The following is a 25,471-nucleotide window of genomic DNA, read 5'->3' as shown; positions in this document are numbered from 1 at the left end:
TGTGCCTGCCGTGTGCATTTAAAGGAGCAGTCGCGGTCTACCAGGAACTTTGAATTGATCGACTGGTAGGCCGCGATCGCCGTCTTGGGCACCCCTGCTATACTGCAATGACAGAGGCCACTTGGCCGGTATTTTACCAGGATGGATGGTAAATATAACACTTGAAGTCAATTTAAAAAAAAACTAAAAATATAGAAAGTCAGGTATTTTTTTTTCCCAGAAAAAGTGATAACTCTAAGGGTGGGGGCACACACTCTGATTCAGGGAAATTAGCCGCCCAGCGACAAATCTCCTCTTCTTCGGGCGACTGATCTCCCCGAACTGCCTCCCCGCTGGATAAAATGTAATTTTTTGGCGGGATGGCACTCGGTGCGATTCATTTTCCGAAGTCGTCTGAAGTTTCTGGTGGGAAGGCAGTTCGGGGAGATTAGTCGCCCCGAAGAAGAAGAGATTTGTCACCAGGCAACTAATCTCCCTGAATCTGCTGTGTGCCCTGACCATAACAAGAAAACTTTGGGCGACTTCGGAAAACGAAGTGATCGAGTGCTATCCCATCAGCAATTCACGTTCTAGCCAGTGGGAAGGCATTTCGGGGAGATTAGTCGCCCGATGAAGAGGAGATTTGTTGCTGGGCGGCTAATCTCCCAGAATCAGAGCGTGTGCCAACACCCTAAGGCTAATGTGTATGATATTAAACAGTCTGGTGGGTAACGTGTTCAGTCTGTCCCACTACACGGAAAAATGATTACTGACTTGTTTGTAATGGAAAGGGGTAAAGGAAGTCTGTACTAGCAGCAACACTTGAGCCAGACCTTCAGTGGGAGGAGCTAATTATCATAACCCCACCCCTCCTTTACAGACAAGTGACACCCCTCAGGCTGAGAAGAGAATAGGACCGCCCGTGTGGAAGGGGAGAGACGTTTGTTTATATGTGACATTTGAAGGTTCCCACTATATAAAACCCACTGAATCAGTGTAATAAATACATGCAGGGGGAGGCTGTACTGATCACATGGGTAGGGGAGAACTAGAGACGTCACGTGAGTGTAAAGCAATAGGAATGAGAAGCTACTGGTTCCTCAGCGCTCCCCGTCACTCTGTGCCCCAAATCGTCCCTTCCCCGCTGCCCCGCGCACTCACTCACCCGCTTCCAGCAGCAGATCCAGGGAATACATAGCGGGACATTCACGGGCCGGTTCTACAGATCAGGGTTCCAGAAACACTTCGTGCTGATCTGAACAATAACAGGAACTAAGGGTTGTTTACCTCTGAAAGAATGTGGGCGTGTCGCTTCTTAAGGGGCGGCTTGAGATGACTCCGCTTATCTGTCAGTTCTTTCTCTCCCATTGGCCTATAGCTCTATCACACACCTCCTCTACTGAAGCTGAAGTCCCCGCCCACTCTGTCTACAGCTCCGCCCAGCGAGAACCTGTTTGGCTGTGACAGTAGCTCGCAAACAACTGTGCTATACTGTATATACTGTAGCTGAGGTTCTGCAGGGCTGAGATATATCAGTGCAGAATAGAGTCTCAGTCACTCTACTTACTGTCAGTTTGGGTGACTAGTGGGAGGGAGTGGAGTCCTTCTTTATTGGCGCCTTATACTGACTTAGCCCCGCCCCATCTTTTGACTTTCACTTTGTTTTTGTGTGTTCCTTATTTATGCCTGGGATTCTCATAAAGGAAACATTATGTAAATAGGTCCTTGCTCATATTTGGGTTTAGTGGAGCAGGTAGTAATAAGCTATTTTTAACAACTTTTTAATTAGTCTTATTTTTTTTTAAATTTTACCGTTCTTTTAATTGTCTGCCTTCCTGTTCCTCCTTTTTTTTGCTTTCATATGGGGTTTGCTTACAAGAAAACAATTCCTCCATGAGGCAACAACTTTATTACTTATCCTTCTATTCAGCCTCTCTCCTATTCATCTTCCACTCTCTCGTTCACACCGTTGTCATTGGTTGCTAGGGTAAATTGGGCCCTAGCAACCAAATGTCTGCTCAAAGTACAAACTCAAAAGCTCCTAAAAGGGTTTTTTTCTGTTTAGTTGGTTTCAGATAGTTCACCAGAAATATTTTGATACAAATGTAACTAATATTCCACAGATGGTGTGAAAACTGTATCAACTAATGGAGCAAATTGTAACCATTCAGATCTGCCCCTGGATCACTGAGCTGCCAGACTGAAACATCAAAGGCAAGAGCATTAAACTTTAAAAACATCATTTTTTGGAAAAACTGTAAAAAAGAAAACATTGAAAGCAACTAAAAATCCAATATTTCTGGAGACCAATCTGAAAACAGCTAAACTGAAAAAAAAATCTCCCAAACTAAAGAATGAAGCCCAATTGCAAATTTTCTCCGAATATCTTTGGTCTTCAAAAAGACCAACTGGAATCAAGTTTGTTTTTTGATCAAATGGGTCAATTTTCGATGGAATAGGTCTGTATTTGGCCAAATTCGAATCATATGAATTTGAAGGAATAGTGCATTTTATCGAATTCCATTCAAAGATTTTTCCCAAAGTCCACCAATTGATCCAAATAGGTTCTAGGAGGTCCCCCATTGGCTAAAACAGCTTTCGGCAGGTTTTAGATGGCGAATGGTCCGTCAAATTTTTAAAGTACATGTTAAATTTCAGTATTATAATTTTCAATTTTTTTTCAATTTTGAATAGAATTTGGACTATTTCCTAGTCAAATTGCACAAAAAAATAGCGTGAAATTTGAAATATTTTTTTTCATTCGAAAATTCACCTAATTATTTGATAAATCTGCCCCTAACTGTAACAGGAAGAAGAGTGGATGCAAAAGACAGAACTGTCTGTTAATTGGCTCATGTGTCCTAACATGTATGGTTTGTTTGTGTGCACCGTGCATCGTACGATCTCAGGGGGCGGTCTTCTTTTTTAAAATGGCAATTTTCTATTTAGGATTACCCAATGGCACATACTACTAAAATATATATAAAAGTAGATTATTATAGAAATGGTTTATTTACATGAAGCCTGGGTTTTGCACATGAGCTGTTTTATGCGATATCTTTTTATAGAGACCTACATTGTTTGGGGTTATAGTTTTCCTTTAAGGCCCGCCATACATGGGCCAATATAAATTTCTGCCAGATTAAATCAGCAGTTTATTGAGCAGTATATAGGGTGCACCAATGGCTTCTCCAGATCTATATCTGGCCGAAAGTTAGCCATATGTTTAAAAAACTGTCAGATCGAGGATCACATTGATTCACTGATGTGGCCCTGCTCAGAGTGGGCATATCAGGTTGAAATCTGCTTGTTTGGCGATGTCGCATAAAGAGGTCACGTAACCAGACTTCCTAAGTTAAAGCAAAACCAGACTGCACTTTTTGTTAGAAAGGAAGTTGTTGGTCTTACGAGTGCCAGGAAAATACCATCCCCTGTGCAAGTCTGTCTGTAAGTATAAGTATTCTGCTTCTGTGCATGTGAGCAAAGAAGGTGCCTCTCTCTTGTTTTGTATTGATTCATTGACCATATTGCTTAGAACTAAGATGATACATTTTACATATAATACGCATTGTGGGCTCATCCTTTGTATGTCAGATACATTATTTCCCTGTCAATCTTGCACTATGCCAGCTGGGATTAATATAGCTGCTGTCTCTTTGGTTTTTGTCTCTGGTCTGTAAGTATAACTATTCTGCTTCTGTGCATGTGCGCAAAGAAGGTTTCTCTTTCTTGTTCTGTATTGATTCATATATAGCTAAGATGATACATTTTACAGATAATACAAAGACTTCATCCTTTGTATTTCAGTTACAGAATATCCCTCTCGATCTCGCGCTATGGCAGCTGGGATTATTATCGCTGCTGTCTCTTTAGTTTTTGTCACTGGTATTTTGTTTCCTCGAGTGAACCAGACAAGCAAATGACAGTTTAATAACAAATGTGCCATTTAGGCTGCTGCTCCAGGATGAACCCATGCAAGTTACCAAGGGCTGTATCACATCTTTCTTTAACTGCAACAAATTGAGGACAATGACAGACAAGGTAGGCTTCAAGGGGTCCCAAGGCTTCTTGGATGCAATTTGAAATATACATGTGGGCAGTAACAATTAATAGAAACAGTTGAACCCCCATTTTAAGTTTTTCAGGGGACCAGAAAAAATGGTGTAAAATCAGAGTAGAATTTTGGTGGGACCAAAAGAAAAAAAAAACTGAGTAAAATGAGGGAACCATAAAATCAGGGTGTGTAAAATTGAGGTTTCACTGAGATCCCCTGTGCTGTGAAGGCAAAAACAATTATGTGTATCAGGCAACTAAATTTACACCTGGTTCATAGAACTAATTGTGTAGCAGAAAAGAGGAGCACACGGTGCAAATGAGAGTGTGGTTTAAAACAGAGAGTGGTCAACATTAGGGATGTAGCGAACGTCGGAAAAAAAGTTCGCGAACATATTCGCGAACTTGCGTCAAAAATGCGAACGGTTCGCGAACGTCGCGAACCCCATAGACTTCAATGGGAAGGCGAATTTTAAAAGCTAAAAAAGACATTTCTGGCCAGAAAAATGATTTTAAAGTTGTTTAAAGGGTGCAACGACCTGGACAGTGGCATGCCAGAGGGGGATCAAGGGCAAAAATGTATCTGAAAAATACATTGTTGACACAGCGCTGCGTTTTGTGCTGTAAAGGGCAGAAATCACACTACATTTCTAAACTTGTGTAATAAACTGCTTTAAAACGTCCGGCGTCTACATGCCAATCAAGTCGTGTAAAGGTTACAGCCTATTCACACGCAAAGACGAAACGCGGCGCTTACTGCAACGCAAAAAAACGCAAAGAGCTTTAATGAATGATACCGTCAAGTGAGCAAATAATAGTTGTTAATTACTAGTTGAGCTTGTCACCTCCAGGATGTTCGTCCTGTTGGTGGCAATATTTCTGTAGTGGTGTGTTTAGCAGTCACCGTGCTTGTGCGCACATGCACGGTCAGGCAGAGGTAATTCAATGTACAGTGAAGTGAACCAAAAAACACTGATTCTGCAGTGTGGGCCCAGTTTTGGTCTACTTTATTGATCACCTGCGGTGACCATAAAAGATGCGATTTTGCCACTGTTGCAGAACCCTGAAAAATTAGGCATGTGTACTTTCCTGAAAAATTATGTTTTTTTGTCGCAGCCACTGAAGCACAGAGGCCAGAAAAAATATGCCATATAAATGCTAACAATATAATTTTTTTTTGTCGCAGCCACTGAAGCACAGAGGCCAGAAAAAATATGCCATATAAATGCTGAAAATATTCATTTTTTTTTGTCGCAGCCACTGCAGCACAGAGGCCAGAAAAAATATGCCATATAAATGCTGAAAATATAAAAAAATTTTGTCGCAGCCACTGAAGCACAGAGGCCAGAAAAAATATGCCATATAAATGCTGAAAATATTCATTTTTTTTTTGTCGCAGCCACTGAAGCACAGAGGCCAGAAAAAATATGCCATATGAATGCTGAAAATATTCATTTTTTTTGTCGCAGCCACTGCAGCACAGAGGCCAGAAAAAATATGCCATATAAATGCTGAAAATATTCTTTTTTTTTTGGCGCAGCCACTGCAGCACAGAGGCCAGAAAAAATATGCCATATAAATGCTGAAAATATTCTTTTTTTTTGTCGCAGCCACTGCAGCACAGAGGCCAATAAAAATATGCCATATAAATGCTGAAAATATTTTAAAAAATTGTCGCAGCCACTGAAGCACAGAGGCCAGAAAAACTCAGGATTTACCTGGATTCAAATGAAACCAGTAGGGTTTGCACCCTAGTTTGTAACGGTGGCGGAGGGAGGAGGACGCTAAAGGACAGCTGTGTGTGGAGTCATGAGGCGTGCAGAGAAGGACAGCTGCATGGGGAGTCAGAACAAGTCTTCCGGCGTGCAGTAACCCTCCGAGATCCACGCCTCATTCATTTTAATAAAGGTCAGGTAATCCACACTTTTGTGACCTAGGCGAGTTCTGTCGCAGCCACTGAAGCACAGAGGCCAGAAAAAATATGCCATATAAATGCTAACAACATAATTTTTTTTGTCGCAGCCACTGAAGCACAGAGGCCAGAAAAAATATGCCATATAAATGCTAACAATATAAAAAAATTTTGTCGCAGCCACTGAAGCACAGAGGCCAGAAAAAATATGCCATATAAATGCTGAAAATATTCATTTTTTTTTGTCGCAGCCACTGCAGCACAGAGGCCAGAAAAAATATGCCATATAAATGCTGAAAATATAAAAAAATTGTCGCAGCCACTGAAGCACAGAGGCCAGAAAAAATATGCCATATAAATGCTGAAAATATTCATTTTTTTTTTGTCGCAGCCACTGCAGCACAGAGGCCAGAAAAAATATGCCATATAAATGCTGAAAATATTAAAAAAATTTGTCGCAGCCACTGAAGCACAGAGGCCAGAAAAAATATGCCATATAAATGCTGAAAATATTCATTTTTTTTGTCGCAGCCACTGCAGCACAGAGGCCAGAAAAAATATGCCATATAAATGCTGAAAATATTCATTTTTTTTGTCGCAGCCACTGCAGCACAGAGGCCAGAAAAAATATGCCATATAAATGCTGAAAATATAAAAAAAATTTGTCGCAGCCACTGAAGCACAGAGGCCAGAAAAACTCAGGATTTACCTGGATTCAAATGAAACCAGTAGGGTTTGCACCCTAGTTTGTAACGGTGGCGGAGGGAGGAGGACGCTAAAGGACAGCTGTGTGTGGAGTCATGAGGCGTGCAGAGAAGGACAGCTGCATGGGGAGTCAGAACAAGTCTTCCGGCGTGCAGTAACCCTCCGAGATCCACGCCTCATTCATTTTAATAAAGGTCAGGTAATCCACACTTTTGTGACCTAGGCGAGTTCTCTTCTCAGTTACAATCCCTCCTGCTGCACTGAAGGTTCTTTCTGAGAGGACACTTGAGGCGGGGCAAGACAAGAGGTTCATGGCAAATTGTGACAGCTCTGGCCACAGATCAAGCCTGCGCACCCAGTAGTCCAGGGGTTCATCGCTCCTCAGAGTGTCGATATCTGCAGTTAATGCCAGGTAGTCCGCTACCTGCCGGTCGAGGCGTTCTTTGAGGGTGGATCCCGAAGGGTTCTGGCGCTGCCTTGGACTGAAAAACATTTGCATGTCTGACGTTACAGAGTGGCCAAAGTGCTTTGTCCTTGCAGGTGCGCTCGTGGCAGGATTACTGGCACCTCTGCCCCTGGAATGTTGATGAGTTCCTGAAGTGACATCACCCTTAAAAGCATTGTACAACATGTTTTGCAGGCTGGTTTGTAAATGCACCATCCTTTCGGACTTGTGGTACGTTGGTAACATTTCTGCCACTTTATGCTTGTACCGAGGGTCTAGTAGCGTTGCGACCCAGTACAGGTCCTTCTCCTTAAGCCTCTTGATACGGGGGTCCTTCAACAGGCATGACAGCATGAAAGACCCCATTCTCACAAGGTTGGATGCAGAGGTATCCATCTCCGCTTCCTTGTTATCAAGGACTACATCATCCACGGTCTCCTCCCCCCAGCCACGTACAAGACCAGGGGTCCCCAAAAGGTCACCACAAGCCCCCTGGGAAGCCTGCTCCTGTTGGTCCTCCTCCTCCACAAAGCCACCTTCCTCCTCTGACTCCACTTCTGACACCTCTCCCTGCGTTGCAGCAGGTGCCTGGGCTCGTTCTGGTGATTCCGACCAGAAATCGTGCGCTTCCTGCTCCTCGTCACGCTGGTCTACAGCCTCATCTGTCACTCATCGCACGGCACGCTCCAGGAAGAAAGCAAAGGGTATTAGGTCGCTGATGGTGCCTTCGGTGCGACTGACCATGTTTGTAACCTCTTCAAAAGGGCGCATGAGCCTGCAGGCATCGCGCATAAGCACCCAGTAACGTGGGAAAAAAATCCCCAGCTCTGCAGATCCAGTCCTACCACCCAGTTCAAACAGGTATTCATTGACGGCTCTTTGTTGTTGCAGCAGACGTTCCAACATGAGGAGCGTTGAATTCCAGCAAGTCTGGCTGTCGCAAATTAAACGCCTGACTGGCATGTTGTACCGCTGCTGAATGTCAGCAAGGCGTGCCATGGCTGTGTAGGAACGTCTGAAATGGGCCGACACCTTCCTGGACTGCCTGAGAACGTCCTGGAATCCTGGGTACTTCGAGACAAAACGTTGGACTATTAAATTCAGAACATGTGCCATGCAGGGCACATGTGTTAAATTGCCCAGTCTCAGTGCTGCCAACAGATTGCTTCCGTTGTCACACACCACTTTTCCGATCTTCAGTTGGTGTGGGGTCAGCCACCGATCGGCCTGTGACTGCAGAGATGACAGGAGTACAGATCCGGTATGGTTTCTGCTTTCCAAGCACGTCATCCCCAAGACAGCATGACAACGGCGTACCTGGCACGTCGAATAGCCTAGGGGGAGCTGGGGGTGCACAGGTGTGGAGGAGGAGGACCCAGCAGCAGAGGAGGAAGAAGAGGAAGAAGACGAGGTAGAGAGCGAAGGAGGAGTAGAGGTGGTGGCAGAACCGCGTGCAAACCGTGGCGGTGACACCAACTCCACTGTTGTTGTTGAGCCACACATTCCCTGCTTCCCAGCCATTACCAAGTTCACCCAGTGGGCAGTGTAGGTGACATACCTGCCCTGACCATGCTTGGAGGACCATGCGTCAGTAGTCATATGGACCTTTGGCCCAACACTAAGTGACAGAGATGCGGTGACTTGGCTCTGCACATGGTGGTACAGGTGTGGTATTCCCTTTTTTGAAAAAAAATTGCGGCTGGGTACCTTCCACTGCGGTGTCCCAATTGCTACAAATTTGCGGAAGGCCTCAGAGTCCACCAGCTGGTATGGTAAAAGCTGGCGGGCTAAGAGTGCAGACAAGCCAGCTGTCAGACGCCGGGCAAGGGGGTGACTCGCAGACATTGGCTTCTTACGCTCAAACATGGCCCTCACAGAAACTTGGCTGGGGGCAGATGACTGGGAATGGGAACTGGTGGTCAAGGTGGAAGGCGGTGGTTCAGACGGGTCAAGGACAGCAGAGGTAGAGCAGTAAGATGCTGGACCAGAAGGAGGGTGGCTTTTAGTTTGTCTATTGCCTTTGAGGTGTTGCTCCCAAAGTGCTTTGTGCTTGCCGTTCATGTGCCTTCGCATAGAAGTTGTACCTATGTGGCTGTTGGGCTTCCCAAGACTCAGTTTCTGACTGCACTCATTGCAAATTACAACGCTTTTGTCAGAGGCACACACATTAAAAAAATCCCACACTGCTGACCTTTTTGAAGCTGACAATCTGGCGGTAACAGTAGAAGTTGGCGGCGTTGGCGGCAATGGCGGGTGCGTTGGCCGGCTGACCACAGGTGCCGATACATGTTGTTGCCCTACTGTTCCCTGCGAGCTGTCCTCCCTGCTTCTTCTAAGTCTTATTCTCCTCCTGCCTCTCTGACTCTCCGTCTCTCCATCTGAACTATCCTCCTCTTGCTCTCTTCTACTGGGCACCCACAAAACATCAATCTCCTCATCATCATTCTCCTCAGATGCATCAATTTCTTCTAACAGCTCACAGAAGGAAGCAGCAGCGGGGACCTCCTCATCACTCATTATGTCCATCTCTGTTGTGTTCTCTGCCAGAATTAAATCTGGTGTAACGTCCTCATCTCCTTCATCTTCTTCTGCCAATAATGGTTGCGCATCACTCAGTTCAAGAAACTCATGTGAAAATAACTCCTCTGACTCCAGTGAAGAAGGGGCGCCGGTGGTGGAGGAAGTGTTACGTGGGGTGCCCATAGCAGTGGAGGATGAGGATGTTGTGGTAAAGTTAGAAACGGTAGAGGATGGGGTGTGCTGTGAAAGCCAGTCAACTACCTCTTCAGCATTTTGGGAGTTCAGGGTAATTGCCTTTTTAAAACTGGGCAATTTCCTAGGGCCACAGGATAGCATAGCAGCACGGCCCCTAGTGCCTCTGCGTGGCGGCCTGCCTTTTGCCTGGCATTATTTTTAAAACAACAACTCAGGTGGTGTTTCTGGAGACGGTATTATTATTGATATTTAGACAGATTGTGAAAAAGCTCACACAGCTCGGTGGCAGTTGTTTGAAAATGAAGAACACACTGGGCAAACAATGCCTACAAGGTCAACGTATACACTACTACAGCAGTGGATACGGAATATATTATTGCTGCTTGAAAAACGTCACTCAGGTGGTGGTTCTGGAGACGGTATTATTATTGATATTTAGACAGAATGTGAAAAAGCTCACACAGCTAGATGGCAGTTGTTTGAAAATGAAGAAAACACTGGGCAAACAAATTGAAACAATGCCTGCAAGGTCAACGTATACACTACTACAGCAGTGGATACGGAATATATTATTGCTGCTTGAAAAACGTCACTCAGGTGGTGGTTCTGGAGACGGTATTATTATTGATATTTAGACAGAATGTGAACAAGCTCACACAGCTCGGTGGCAGTTGTTTGAAAATGAAGAACACACTGGGCAAACAATGCCTACAAGGTCAACGTATACACTACTACAGCAGTGGATACGGAATATATTATTGCTGCTTGAAAAACGTCACTCAGGTGGTGGTTCTGGAGACGGTATTATTATTGATATTTAGACAGAATGTGAACAAGCTCACACAGCTCGGTGGCAGTTGTTTGAAAATGAAGAACACACTGGGCAAACAATGCCTACAAGGTCAATGTATACACTACTACAGCTGTGGATACGGAATATATTATTGCTGCTTGAAAAACGTCACTCGGGTGGTGGTTCTGGAGACGTATTATTATTGATATTTAGACAGAATGTGAAAAAGCTCACACAGCTAGATGGCAGTTGTTTGAAGAACACACTGGGCAAACAATGCCTACAAGGTCAACGTATACACTACTACAGCAGTGGATACGGAATATATTATTGCTGCTTGAAAAACGTCACTCAGGTGGTGGTTCTGGAGACGGTATTATTATTGATATTTAGACAGAATGTGAACAAGCTCACACAGCTCGGTGGCAGTTGTTTGAAAATGAAGAACACACTGGGCAAACAATGCCTACAAGGTCAACGTATACACTACTACAGCTGTGGATACGGAATATATTATTGCTGCTTGAAAAACGTCACTCGGGTGGTGGTTCTGGAGACGGTATTATTATTGATATTTAGACAGAATGTGAAAAAGCTCACACAGCTAGATGGCAGTTGTTTGAAGAACACACTTGGCAAACAATGCCTACAAGGTCAACGTATACACTACTACAGCAGTGGATACGAAATATATTATTGCTGCTTGAAAAACGTCACTCAGGTGGTGTTTCTGGAGACGGTATTATTATTGATATTTAGACAGAATGTGAAAAAGCTCACACAGCTAGATGGCAGTTGTTTGAAGAACACACTGGGCAAACAATGCCTACAAGGTCAACGTATACACTACTACAGCAGTGGATACGGAATATATTATTGCTGCTTGAAAAACGTCACTCAGGTGGTGGTTCTGGAGACGGTATTATTATTGATATTTAGACAGAATGTGAACAAGCTCACACAGCTCGGTGGCAGTTGTTTGAAAATGAAGAACACACTGGGCAAACAATGCCTACAAGGTCAACGTATACACTACTACAGCTGTGGATACGGAATATATTATTGCTGCTTGAAAAACGTCACTCGGGTGGTGGTTCTGGAGACGGTATTATTATTGATATTTAGACAGAATGTGAAAAAGCTCACACAGCTAGATGGCAGTTGTTTGAAGAACACACTGGGCAAACAATGCCTACAAGGTCAACGTATACACTACTACAGCAGTGGATACGAAATATATTATTGCTGCTTGAAAAACGTCACTCAGGTGGTGTTTCTGGAGACGGTATTATTATTGATATTTAGACAGAATGTGAAAAAGCTCACACAGCTAGATGGCAGTTGTTTGAAGAACACACTGGGCAAACAATGCCTACAAGGTCAACGTATACACTACTACAGCAGTGGATACGGAATATATTATTGCTGCTTGAAAAACGTCACTCAGGTGGTGTTTCTGGAGACGGTATTATTATTGATATTTAGACAGAATGTGAAAAAGCTCACACAGCTAGATGGCAGTTGTTTGAAGAACACACTGGGCAAACAATGCCTACAAGGTCAACGTATACACTACTACAGCAGTGGATACGGAATATATTATTGCTGCTTGAAAAACGTCACTCGGGTGGTGGTTCTGGAGACGGTATTATTATTGATATTTAGACAGAATGTGAAAAAGCTCACACAGCTAGATGGCAGTTGTTTGAAGAACACACTGGGCAAACAATGCCTACAAGGTCAACGTATACACTACTACAGCAGTGGATACGGAATATATTATTGCTGCTTGAAAAACGTCACTCGGGTGGTGGTTCTGGAGACGGTATTATTATTGATATTTAGACAGAATGTGAAAAAGCTCACACAGCTAGATGGCAGTTGTTTGAAGAACACACTGGGCAAACAATGCCTACAAGGTCAACGTATACACTACTACAGCAGTGGATACGGAATATATTATTGCTGCTTGAAAAACGTCACTCGGGTGGTGGTTCTGGAGACGGTATTATTATTGATATTTAGAGAGAATGTGAAAAAGCTCACACAGCTAGATGGCAGTTGTTTGAAGAACACACTGGGCAAACAATGCCTACAAGGTCAACGTATACACTACTACAGCAGTGGATACGGAATATATTATTGCTGCTTGAAAAACGTCACTCAGGTGGTGTTTCTGGAGACGGTATTATTATTGATATTTAGACAGAATGTGAAACAGCTCACACAGCTAGATGGCAGTTGTTTGAAGAACACACTGGGCAAATAATGCCTGCAAGTGCACTACTATTGGTGCACTACTATGAAGAACAGCAAACAGCACTGGACACGTTAAAGAACAGTAAGATAAGTAAAATAAAAAAAATATATATGTATATTAAAAAAAAATAATTACTCGGGTTGGTGCTGCTGAACTACTAGGAGCAGCACAGTAGCACACCAGTCCCACTCCCCAACACAGCTAGACTAATAGCACTGGACTCTTATAGTAGCAAAGTAAAAAAACAAAAAAGAAAATAAAAGCAGTCCTTACAAGGACTATTGGGTTATTACAGCAGTCAGCAGATGAGATCAGAAGAGATCAGTGCCCACAGCAGCTACATACAGAGCACTGCAGTAGAAGGTAGATTACTAGCCAGCAAAGCTACCTAACCTAAAATGTCCCTCAAATCCCTGCAGAGTTCTGTCCCTCCAATACAGAGCAGTAGCAAGTAGATTACTAGCCAGCAAACTTACTATCAACTGTCCCTCAAATCACTAACAGCTCTCTCCCTACACTAGCTCTTCCAGGCAGAATGAAAAAACGCTGCAGGGCTTCAGTTTATATATGGAAGGGGAGTGGTCCAGGGGGTGTGGGGGTGGTCCAGGAGGGAGAGCTTCCTGATTGGCTGCCATGTATCTGCTGGTCTGGGGTGAGAGGTCAAAAAAAAGCGCCAGCTAAGGCGAACCCAAAATGGCAAACGACGCGCGACGTTCGCGAACATTCGGCGAGCGCGAACAGTCGATGTTCGCGCAAACAAGTTCGCCGGCGAACAGTCCGCGACATCCCTAGTCAACATTGGCTTCAATTATCGGCCCTCCAACAAGTATGCCAGAAAAATTCGGGCCCTCTGTACCATAGAAGTTGGACAGCACTGGACTAGAAAATAGATAATCCAAACATACAGGAGAACAGGGAAATCTTGGGGTTTTGCCTGCTGAGATTTTAGGGTTGATTTACTCATGGGACGGCAGTGAGCAAAAACACTATAGCACAATAAGCCATTTTTTGCACTTTGCCTTGCTCTCTCCCAGAATTGCTGCAGGTCTCTGCACTCTGATTTGAACTTGTGGCTGCTCCCGTGAATATAGTGCTGATTGCATTCGGCAGGACTTTGTTCAGGAGTAAAATACATTCCCCTTTCTCTGCTGCTGCTTTCAGACAATTCTCACAGAGCCCACGATTTTGGAAGTTTTGATGGATGGATGTATTTTTATTACTTTCTCTTATTTACATAGCTTTTATACACACCACTGTACATTACAACAATAATACACTATACCTACAAAATATAATTACATTCAAAATTAAGAGACAAGAGAAACAAGGCCCCTGCCTCGCAGACCTTACAACTTCATTTTTAAAGGAAATCGTATTGAAGAAATGTACAATATCACCTCACATGCCATTGCCTTCGGCAGGGATTTTAGCCATACATTTATAGACCTCAATAGCTAAAGCTCTAATTAAAGACAATAATGGCCCAAAAGAGTTTTCTTGAAGCCTTTCATGTTACAAGCATGTTAAAATCTAGACAGCTTATTTTACAAACTTCAGATTTCTATCATACATTAATTGTATGGAAAGAGAGAGTTCTATTGGAGCATGGCACTGCTCGGATTAAAGATGGTACATGAATTATCAGCAGGAACAAAACCCACATAATATTTATCTATGTAATCTGAAATACTCAAATCACTTTCCATGTATTCCTGGGCTACACAGGGTTGCCACCCGGCCGGTATTTTACCGGCCTAGCCTAGCCGGGGCCAGTATTACAAATTTACCGGCAATGTAGCTGTCGGTTAATTTGTAATACCGTTAAAGAGACCCCCTCGGCCCGCCCCCAATTCCCCTGTAAAACTTAGCTTTTGTCCTGTCTTCACAGCTCCGCGCCGCAGCCAGCCCCTTTTTACGTCATAGCCACGCCCCTTTTGGCGGCACACAGCTCCGCAATGTGGCCCCGCCTGTTTTTACCTCATAGATCCGCCCCTTTTGCCATCACACCTGCCCCTTTTTGTTCCCGCCCCCCACCAGCAGGTAACAAAATTAGAAAAAGGTGGCAACCCTAGCTACAGTAAATAAAGGGGAGAACTAAGTGACACGGCACCTTGATTTCCATCTTTAGTCCCATGTAGTTTACTCCAGGGGGGGCATTTCTTAATACATGCAGGTATTTTCATGTCATGTACCTTTTGCTGTGTAATCAAAGAAAGAACAATAGGATTGGAGTCGTGCCCCCTGCTAAATCAGGAGCAACGTGCCCTGCCCCTCTGCAACCCAGTTCAGAACTCCTGCCACAGAAATCTATACGGATGAAACTAGCTAAAATTTAACTTTTAATATCGCCGTTAAAATTGTAAACACATAACACGTGAACCACAAAATTGCTCCACAACCATAATAACAACAAAATCACTGCGTGTGAGTACGCAGTGCCAGACCGTGTCCTTAAAAAACAATTAATTAAAACGTCGCAAAGGTGGATGGATGGCGACACCTACATCCAATTACAAAACAGTGGCTCAATTAGCTCCATAGTTAGGGATAAAGTGTATAGCTTGTTCGAGAAGGATGCCCCCCTCCCTTCCCATCCCATGCAGATCACCTGCCTGTCTACGTTGGGAGTATAGGAGCTTGTCTCACCATCCTCCACCTATGCCGCCTAGCCCTACGCGTTTCGCCGCGTGAACGGCTTCCTCAGGGGCATAAGTAAGTTGCGGTCGTGGAGTGACCGTTTAAATACCCTCTCGCCGGTATTTCCAATGTGTATTTCCGCCGTCTTGCGTCATTTCCGGAAGTTGCGGTTCAGCTTGGCCAGTCCTAATGCGCATGCGTACGCTACCACCCTACTGCGTCATTTCCGGCCATTGCGGTTCAGCCTGGCTTCTCTTCCAATGCGCATGTACATACTGCGCGTATCAATATATCCCTATATCCATTTGCTTTAAAAACAGCAACGCATGCGTGCCTCAAGAGGGTATAAAAAATACCATATGTTCTTTTTACTGCAAAGTCATATGCGCATGCGTATATCATACAGATATAGGAAGTATATTTATGGTATGATTCTATGAAGGGACTTATTGTAACATAGCATCCATGTCATGTGTTTAACGAAACAAATGAAAAGTACTGAGCAAAAATAAATCAAATATAATATAAGTCGCACCACAAAATCATTTTGGTAAGTAAATAAATAAGTAAATTAATAAATGGGGAATACGAAAAATGTGTATTTATGTAGGAGCCCTACAGTGTACTGCTCCCTGACATCATAAAAATGGGGAGAAGGTAAATCCTTCATTAAGGCCATTTGGGGATTTGCTGTTCATGGCATAAATCCATCTGGCTTCTGCCTGCAATAATTTATTATTTATATCTCCTATTCTCGAGGTCTGTTTTAATTGCTCCACTGCAAAAAACTGATTTAGCAGGGGGCACGACTCCAATCCTATTGTTCTTTCTTTGATTATTTGCTAATTTATACACAACCTTGCGGAACATATCCAGCCTATATTATTTGTTTCATTGGTGATGCAGTTTTTTCACTTAAGTATCTATTAGAGTTCATTCTCTTTCCTTAGCATCCATCTTTTTGGGGAATACAATAATCATGACGGGCTTCCTCTCTAACCCCTCCCATTTCAGTAAATGGAGAGAAGAGGCTGAACAATTATTCAATGAGGAGGGTGGGGAAGGTAATATGGATATTACCAATCCAGAAATAGGTGACTTGTTTAAAACATTGAAACGTAACATGATCAAACAAACAAAATTGTGGTGGGAAATAACCACGTTGGATAAATATTTAAAACTAGCCATAGTTCCAAGAGGACTTAGGATAAAGCTAGTCCCGGCTAGTCATTTAAATAATACTATCTTTTGTGACAAATGGTGTTCGATCCTGACAAAATGTTCACTAGAATTGATGGAACTCATTAAATTAGAGGAGGAATCTCTTCTTAAACAGCTAAATACAGAGGTGGAAGTGAATGTTAAAGCCGGTGATAATTATAGAGAGCATGAATTGTTCTCACGGTGGGAGAGTGATTTACAGACGAATATAAACAAAATAGCAGGGGAGTTGAAACAGAGAAAATGGAACAAATTCTGTAGAGACAAAACAGACTTTGCGTCCAAAAATGTGTATAAAATGGAACCACACATAATGAATAAAAAGAGGGGGAAAGGAAACCGCTCAATGTCAGATATTTTTAGCTCCGACAGTGAAATGAGTGATACATCAGTTCCATCGTCAGCCTCAGCCCTTAGTCCAAAGAAGCTGAATGAAAATAACAGTAATAAACAATATAAGGGCAGTAAATCAAATATGAGCACCCCTGCACACGGGCAGCCTTTTTTAGGACCACCCTGGGAGGGTCCAAGCAGGGGACGCTTAAGAGACAGACAGAGGTGGGGCTACCGGTTGAACAGGTAGATAAATGTGGTGATTCTTTACAAGTATTCAACCTGTCACAGCATACTTTAAACGCACAACAGAATAAAGCACTAAAAAAGGGATTATCATTCGCCCCTATAAGCACCTTTAACACTTTTAACTGGATCAAGGATTTGCATCTATTCGGGAGAAAATTACTACTTTATAAACATTTTAATAAGCAAAGCAAACATGAAGAATGGTCTAGGGAAGAGCAAAATGCCTTGGGTGATCTATGTTATCTCTTAAAGGACAATGAGCAATACAGATGTGAAATAAAAGGCCCTTTTTCCTCACTGAAACCTAAGAGTACCTTCACCCCACCGTTCTCTCTGTGTCCCAAAATAGAAGTCTTTATAGAGGCATGTACAGCAGAGCTTAAAACACTTCATAATAACATCAAACTTGGACCCAGACCATATAATAACCTTTCATGGAAAGAACGTAAAGGGTTAAAAGATCTAGAGTCTAATGCAGACATCATCATAAAACCAAGTGATAAGGGTGGCAATATTGTCATCCAAGACAGGAAAGCATATGTAGCAGAGTGCCTAAGACTTCTTAATGATAGCAATTGCTATAAGAAATTATCTGCGGACCCCACTTCTAAATTCCAGTCAGACCTATTTAATATTTTGAAAAAGGGTAGGGATTCAGAAGTATTGAGCAATGAGGAATGTAACTTTATGACAGTTAAACATCCGATAATACCTACCTTTTATACCATTCCTAAGATTCACAAGAATTCGAAATCCCCCCCAGGTCGCCCAATTGTTTCGGGCATTGGTAGTCTCACTGAAAATTCTAGTATTTATCTGGATGAAATTTTGAAACCTTTCGTAAATAGCCTACCTTCATTTGTATAGGACACAACAGATGCCATTCGCCATTTAGATGGTATCGTGTTAGAAGAGCATCGATTTTTGGCCTGCCTTGATGTGGAGTCCTTGTACACCAGCATATTACATACGATTGGACTGGAATCAGTAAAAGATACCCTCAAACAGAGAGGTCAGCAATATATTAAACACAATGTCTTTATTGTCGAACTATTAGAGTTCGTACTAACGCATAATTACTTTACGTTCAATAACACATATTACCATCAAATCAGGGGTACCGCGATGGGGAGTCCGTGCGCACCCACCTATGCCAATATATTTTTGGGATGGTGGGAAAGCAATTATGTATTCAATGAACAACTAGCTGAATACACACAACTAATATCGCTATATAGATGTCAGGTATTGCTGGGAGTCGAGCCGGGGACCTTTGGGTTTCTGGCTCGATACCCTAACCATTTGGCCAGGTGAGCAGCCTGTAGGGTTACTCACTGTGTGTAACCTGGCCTCTGCAGTCCCAGCCCAGCTGCCGCCTGATTGGCCTCTCCAGCTCAGCTGCTGCCTATCTTAATCAACCAATCTGGGCTGCCTCTTCCCTATTTAAGGGCAGCTCTCAGACCACTCCTTGCCAGAGCATTGCATGGTTTTCTAGTACTGCGGCATCGCCCCTAACTAGGTTTCTAGCTCTTGCCCCTTCTCCCTTGTTAGTCTGCCTTGTCTTATCCTGCTTCCAGTCCCTTCTTGCTATCCTGCTCCAGTCTCCCTCTCTTGCTATCCTGCTCCAGTCTCCCTCTCTTGCTATCCTGCTCCAGTCTCCCTCTCTTGCTATCCTGCTCCAGTCTCCCTCTCTTGCTATCCTGCTCCAGTCTCCCTCTCTTGCTATCCTGCTCCAGTCTCCCTCTCTTGCTATCCTGCTCCAGTCTCCCTCTCTTGCTATCCTGCTCCAGTCTCCCTCTCTTGCTATCCTGCTCCAGTCTCCCTCTCTTGCTATCCTGCTCCAGTCTCCCTCTCTTGCTATCCTGCTCCAGTCTCCCTCTCTTGCTCCAGTCCTCTCTTGCTATCTTGCTCCAGTCCTCTCTTGCTATCTTGCTCCAGTCCTGTCTTGCTATCTTGCTCCAGTCCTCTCTTGCTATCTTGCTCCAGTCCTGTCTTGCTATCTTGCTCCAGTCCTGTCTTGCTATCTTGCTCCAGTCCTCTCTTGCTATCTTGCTCCAGTCCTGTCTTGCTATCCGCTCCTGTCTCCCTCTGCACTCTATCCCCCAGTTTGATCTACGCCCGCACCGTCCTGTCCCATCCAAGCCGTTCCACTCCTGCCACGTCCAGTCCTTTCCTGTTGAGTCGTCGCCCTCTTCTTCCTGTCTTGTCCAGTCCTGATCGTCGTCCTATCCGTCCTGTTCCAGTCTGACTCTTCGCCCTCATCTACCTGTTCCTGCTTCCCTTCAAGTTTCCCCTTGGCACATACAGCCCCTGCCTCAAGGACTCGCCCTTTCCCTTCAGACTCTACAGCGCCCCCTACCTAATCTTTGACAGAATGCTCTGGCCAAAAGAGTCTGCAAGGGCTGTTCCTGTGCCTTCTGACCGGATTCCCAAAAAGACTGAATATTCTATTTTGACCCGCAGATACTGTGATGGCTCCCCAAGTAAAATTCCTATCTTTCTAGAGGAAGTCCTGCTCCTTTCAGAGAAAAAACACTTTCTAAGTGCTCCTCCAGTCGAGCAAGTTTCGGAAATCATTTTCTTCCTGCTAGAAGGTGAAGCTCGTTACTGGGCCGAGAACTTACTGTGCAGTAAATCCCCTATAATCTACGATACTGCTCAGTTTCTGTTGGCATTCCTAGATAAATTTGCCTCAGTTCCAGGGCCGGCTATCCCTCCGCAGTCTGCTCCAGTTCCAGGGCCGGCTATCCCTCCGCAGTCTGCTCCAGTTCCAGGGCCGGCTATCCCTCCGCAGTCTGCTCCAGTTCCAGGGCCGGCTATCCCTCCGCAGTCTGCTCCAGTTCCAGGGCCGGCTATCCCTCTGCAGTCTGCTTCGGTTCCCGGGCCTGCCACCCCTCAGCAACTGCTTCCCCTGCAGCATCGGCTGCCCACAGCTCCAGAGGGGCCTACCCAGCAGCATCGGCTGCCCACAGCTCCAGAGGGGCCTACCCAGCAGCATCGGCTGCCCACAGCTCCAGAGGGGCCTACCCAGCAGCATCGGCTGCCCACAGCTCCAGAGGGGCCTACCCAGCAGCATCGGCTGGCCACAGCTCCAAAGGGGCCTACCCAGCAGCATCGGCTGGCCACAGCTCCAGAGGGGCCTACCCAGCAGCATCGGCTGGCCACAGCTCCAGAGGGGCCTACCCAGCAGCATCGGCTGGCCCCAGCTCCAGAGGGGCCTACCCAGCAGCATCGGCTGGCCCCAGCTCCAGAGGGGCCTACCCAGCAGCATCGGCTGGCCACAGCTCCAAAGGGGTCTACCCAGCAGCATCGGCTGGCCACAGCTCCAAAGGGGTCTACCCAGCAGCATCGGCTGCCTACAGTTCCAGTGGGGCCTTCCCTGCAACCGCCATTGCCTTCAGCTCCAGAGCCAGTTCCCCAGCAGCCTCCGCTGCCCATGGCTTCAGCTAGGCTTCCCCGGCGACTGGCTCCCCACTGGCTGCCTCCTGCACTTGTGCTGGCACCCCAGCAGCTGCCTCCTGTACCCATGCCTTGTCCTGTGCCCCCAGAAGTGGGGCTTCTGCCTGATCCTGTGCCCCCAGAAGTGGGGCTTCTGCCTGATCCTGTGCCCCCAGAAGTGGGGCTTCTGCCTGTTCCTGTGCTCCCAGAAGTGGGGCTTCTGCCTGTTCCTGTGCTCCCAGAAGTGGGGCTTCTGCCTGTTCCTGTGCTCCCAGAAGTGGGGCTTCTGCCTGATCCTGTGCTCCCAGAAGTGGGGCTTCTGCCTGATCCTGTGCTCCCAGAAGTGGGGCTTCTGCCTGATCCTGTGCCCCGAGATGGGGGGCTTCTGCCTTGTCCTGTGCCCTCAGAGGTGGGGCTTCTGCAGTGTCTTAACACAGTGACTGTACCAACCCTTAAAATAACATTCAAAACCCAGGCACTCATGTGGAGGGCACCCGCGAGGGTGGAGTTGCCTATACTGTTGCCAAGTCCCAGGGCACCCGCATGGGTGGCTCTGCCAAACACCTGGGCACCCGCCAGGGTGGCTCTTTTGAGTCCCAGAGCACCCGCCAGGGTGGCTCTTTTGAGTCCCAGAGCACCCGCCAGGGTGGCTCAACCGAGTATCAGAGCACCCGCCAGGGTGGCTCTACCGAGTATCAGAGCACCCGCCAGGGTGGCTCTTCCGAGTCCCAGAGCACCCACCAGGGTGGCTCTACCAAGTATCAGAGCACCCGTGAGGGTGGCTCCTCCAGGTCCCAGAGCACCCGCCAGGGTGGCTCTACCTAGTATCAGAGCACCCATGAGGGTGGTTCTACCAAGTATCAGAGCACCCGTGAGGGTGGCTCTTCCAGGTCCCAGAGCACCCGCCAGGGTGGCTCTTCCGAGTCCCAGAGCACCCGCCAGGGTGGCTCTTCGAGTCCCAGAGCACCCGCCAGGGTGGCTCTTCCGAGTCCCAGAGCACCCGCCAGGGTGGCTCTTCCGAGTCCCAGGGCACCCGCCAGGGTGGCTCTTCCGAGTCCCAGGGCACCCGCCAGGGTGGCTCTGCCGAGCATCCGGTCACCCGCCAGGGTGGCTCTGCCAAGTTCCAGGGTGGCTAATACAATAGCATTACCTTCTAGTTGGGCACCCATGTGGTTAGTTCTGCCCATAGCATTGCCAGTTCCCCAGGTGCACGAAGATGTTGGTCACTGTGGCGCCTGGGAGTCGCCTTGTGAGGGGGGGGATACTGTCAGGTATTGCTGGGAGTCGAGCCGGGGACCTTTGGGTTTCTGGCTCGATACCCTAACCATTTGGCCAGGTGAGCAGCCTGTAGGGTTACTCACTGTGTGTAACCTGGCCTCTGCAGTCCCAGCCCAGCTGCCGCCTGATTGGCCTCTCCAGCTCAGCTGCTGCCTATCTTAATCAACCAATCTGGGCTGCCTCTTCCCTATTTAAGGGCAGCTCTCAGACCACTCCTTGCCAGAGCATTGCATGGTTTTCTAGTACTGCGGCATCGCCCCTAACTAGGTTTCTAGCTCTTGCCCCTTCTCCCTTGTTAGTCTGCCTTGTCTTATCCTGCTTCCAGTCCCTTCTTGCTATCCAGCTTCCAGCTCTCTAGCTATCCTGCTCCAGTCTCCCTCTCTTGCTATCCTGCTCCAGTCTCCCTCTCTTGCTATCCTGCTCCAGTCTCCCTCTCTTGCTATCCTGCTCCAGTCTCCCTCTCTTGCTATCCTGCTCCAGTCTCCCTCTCTTGCTATCCTGCTCCAGTCTCCCTCTCTTGCTATCCTGCTCCAGTCTCCCTCTCTTGCTATCCTGCTCCAGTCTCCCTCTCTTGCTATCCTGCTCCAGTCTCCCTCTCTTGCTATCCTGCTCCAGTCTCCCTCTCTTGCTATCCTGCTCCAGTCTCCCTCTCTTGCTATCCTGCTCCAGTCTCCCTCTCTTGCTATCCTGCTCCAGTCTCCCTCTCTTGCTATCCTGCTCCAGTCTCCCTCTCTTGCTATCCTGCTCCAGTCTCCCTCTCTTGCTATCCTGCTCCAGTCTCCCTCTCTTGCTATCCTGCTCCAGTCTCCCTCTCTTGCTATCCTGCTCCAGTCTCCCTCTCTTGCTATCTTGCTCCAGTCTCCCTCTCTTGCTATCTTGCTCCAGTCTCCCTCTCTTGCTCCAGTCCTCTCTTGCTATCTTGCTCCAGTCTCCCTCTCTTGCTATCTTGCTCCAGCCCTCTCTTGCTATCTTGCTCCAGCCCTCTCTTGCTATCTTGCTCCAGTCCTGTCTTGCTATCCGCTCCTGTCTCCCTCTGCACTCTATCCCCCAGTTTGATCTACGCCCGCACCGTCCTGTCCCATCCAAGCCGTTCCACTCCTGCCACGTCCAGTCCTTTCCTGTTGAGTCGTCGCCCTCTTCTTCCTGTCTTGTCCAGTCCTGATCGTCGTCCTATCCGTCCTGTTCCAGTCTGACTCTTCGCCCTCATCTACCTGTTCCTGCTTCCCTTCAAGTTTCCCCTTGGCACATACAGCCCCTGCCTCAAGGACTCGCCCTTTCCCTTCAGACTCTACAGCGCCCCCTACCTAATCTTTGACAATAGATGACGTAGTCATCATATGGTCAGGTACCAAAGAGCAATTCTTTACATTTGTCGATAAACTTAATATCAATAATATCAATTTGAAGGTCACTGCACAAATACATAAAGACATGGTTAATTTCTTGGACATCAAAATTTTCCGGGATCAACAGGGTAACCTAGCCACTACTCTATATAGGAAAGAGACAGCCACTAATAGCTTACTTCACACGCGCAGCCAACATCCCCATAGAACGGTTACTGGAATTCCAGTGGGACAATATCTAAGAATTAAACGTATATGTAGTAATCAAGAGGATTTCAAAAGAGAGGCTAAACAGCTGTACGAATGTTTTCGTGAGAGGGGATATAGTCACAATTGCCTAAAAAAAGCGTATAAAAGGGCCCTGGAAACTGACAGACAATCTCTGTTAACCTCCAATAACACCCATAGCGGAGCTAAGAATCGATTTGGCAAGAATAATACCAAACCTTTCAGATTAATCGGTGACTTCAGTGCAGAACATAACAAAATCAAACATATAATAAATAAACATTGGCATATATTGCAGCAGGATTCTCAGTTAAAGGAGGTGATTGGAGATACTCCGCTTATAACTTTTAGAAGGAGTAAGAATTTGAGGGATACATTATCAAGGAGCCATTACACTCAAGACATTAAAACAACATGGGTAACATCAAAAATAAAGGGCTGCCACAGATGTGGGGATTGTTCAGCGTGCCCTTTTGTGGTAAGAACATTAAATGTTAACCAATCACGGGATAATACGGAGTATACCATAAAGAACTACATTAATTGTAAGAGTACTTGCGTGGTGTATATAATGCAATGTACGTGTGGAAAAATATATGTGGGGAAAACTCTACGTTAGTTTCGGAGGAGAATTTTGGAACACGTGGGGGACGTCAAACACAGGCGTAATACGTCTGTAGCAGTACATATAAATGAACAACACAGTGGCAACACTAAAGTGATGCAGTTTTTTGCAGTGGAGCAATTAAAACAGACCTCGAGAATAGGAGATATAAATACCGTATATACTCGCGTATAAGCCGAGTTTTTCAGCACCCAAAATCTGCTGAAAAAGTCTACCTCGGCTTATACGCGAGTCTATACATGTGTGTCCACAGAGGGGGCAGTGCCGCTTCCCCCTTTCCGGGCCGAATCTTCCCCTAGCTGCACCGTCCTCCCTCAGTGGCAGTGCGCTGCGCACTGACATGCATACACACGCAGGGGAAAGTGCGGCTAAAAGTGAGACCGTAGAGGAAACAGATGAGGCGGGGACTCTTCACAACACTAACCTTTGTAGCTTTATCCACTTTATGCTGATGTTCCCGCTGATAGACAAACACGGAGGCAGGATGCCCCTCCGCTAGTACAATACTGCTGCTGTGTGAAGGGACGCCTGCCCTAAAACCTCCCAGCGGTGCGACTATATTACCGTATATACGGTACCTCCCTTTGCTGAGCTACTGTAATGCCTGTAGTTGGCCAGCACCGGCGTCTGTACAGTAGCGCAGCCTAACGCATCGTATTGCAGCTGTAGGAGACACGTCCTTTAGCAGCCACACAGGCTCTAGTGACAGACAGCTCATTCCGCCTTCCTCATAACCCGGAAAGGTTTGCAATCCATCCCACAAGCGGGCAGCCACTAACCCGAGACGCAGGAGATTATGATTGACAAACGAAGGAAACGCCACATCGCTGCTACAAGCGGAAGGTAAATTCTAGTGCCGAAAAGGCCCTTCCCTCATGTTGTAATCAAGTGGCTGCCAGTGGGAGAAGCTGAGCTTAGGTATTGGACAGGAAGGGGTGGTGTTACTGTAATAGGGAAAGATGTCACGTGAGGCTGGGCTGCTGTACTGTCAAATGTAAGGTGAGCTTGGTTGCCAGGTTGGTGGTTTTCCAGCCACATTGGCCTACTAATTGTAAGTGTAGGTGTAGGTCTCTGTAATAAACTAGTTGTTCAGTAGAGGAGCTGTGTTGTATCTGGCTCCACTTTCCACATGGGTTTGGTTGGGATAATCAGATAAACTTCTGGAATTATGGAAGAACAATTACTAGTCCATTATAAAGACTATTGGGACTCTCTAAAATGTGAAATGATGTATAAAGGCACAAAGAGTTCTCA

General features: G+C 46.0%; 1 protein-coding gene across 6 annotated transcripts in view; it reads right to left on the bottom strand.

The window, feature by feature from the left end:
• Positions 1 to 25,471, bottom strand: part of LOC108699066 — a 39,121-nt gene that overhangs the window by 8,323 nt on the left and 5,327 nt on the right. The window contains exon 1 of one of the 6 annotated variants that reach the window (XM_041573478.1): positions 1,145 to 1,288. The exons of 2 other annotated variants lie outside the window; for them this stretch is intronic. In XM_041573478.1, the coding sequence (XP_041429412.1) occupies positions 1,145 to 1,175 (31 nt within the window). In that variant the 5' untranslated portion in view covers positions 1,176 to 1,288. Of the gene's footprint in view, positions 1 to 1,144; positions 1,289 to 14,891; positions 15,055 to 25,471 lie in introns of those variants that run through there. 3 more of the 6 variants (XM_041573477.1, XM_041573475.1, XM_041573473.1) reach the window with 3 other exon arrangements.

Source organism: Xenopus laevis, chromosome 8L, assembly GCF_017654675.1.
Source record: "Xenopus laevis strain J_2021 chromosome 8L, Xenopus_laevis_v10.1, whole genome shotgun sequence".
NCBI lineage: Eukaryota > Metazoa > Chordata > Amphibia > Anura > Pipidae > Xenopus > Xenopus laevis.
The sequence above is the reverse complement of the archived record's forward strand: the minus strand, read 5'-3'. Positions and strand labels throughout refer to the sequence as shown.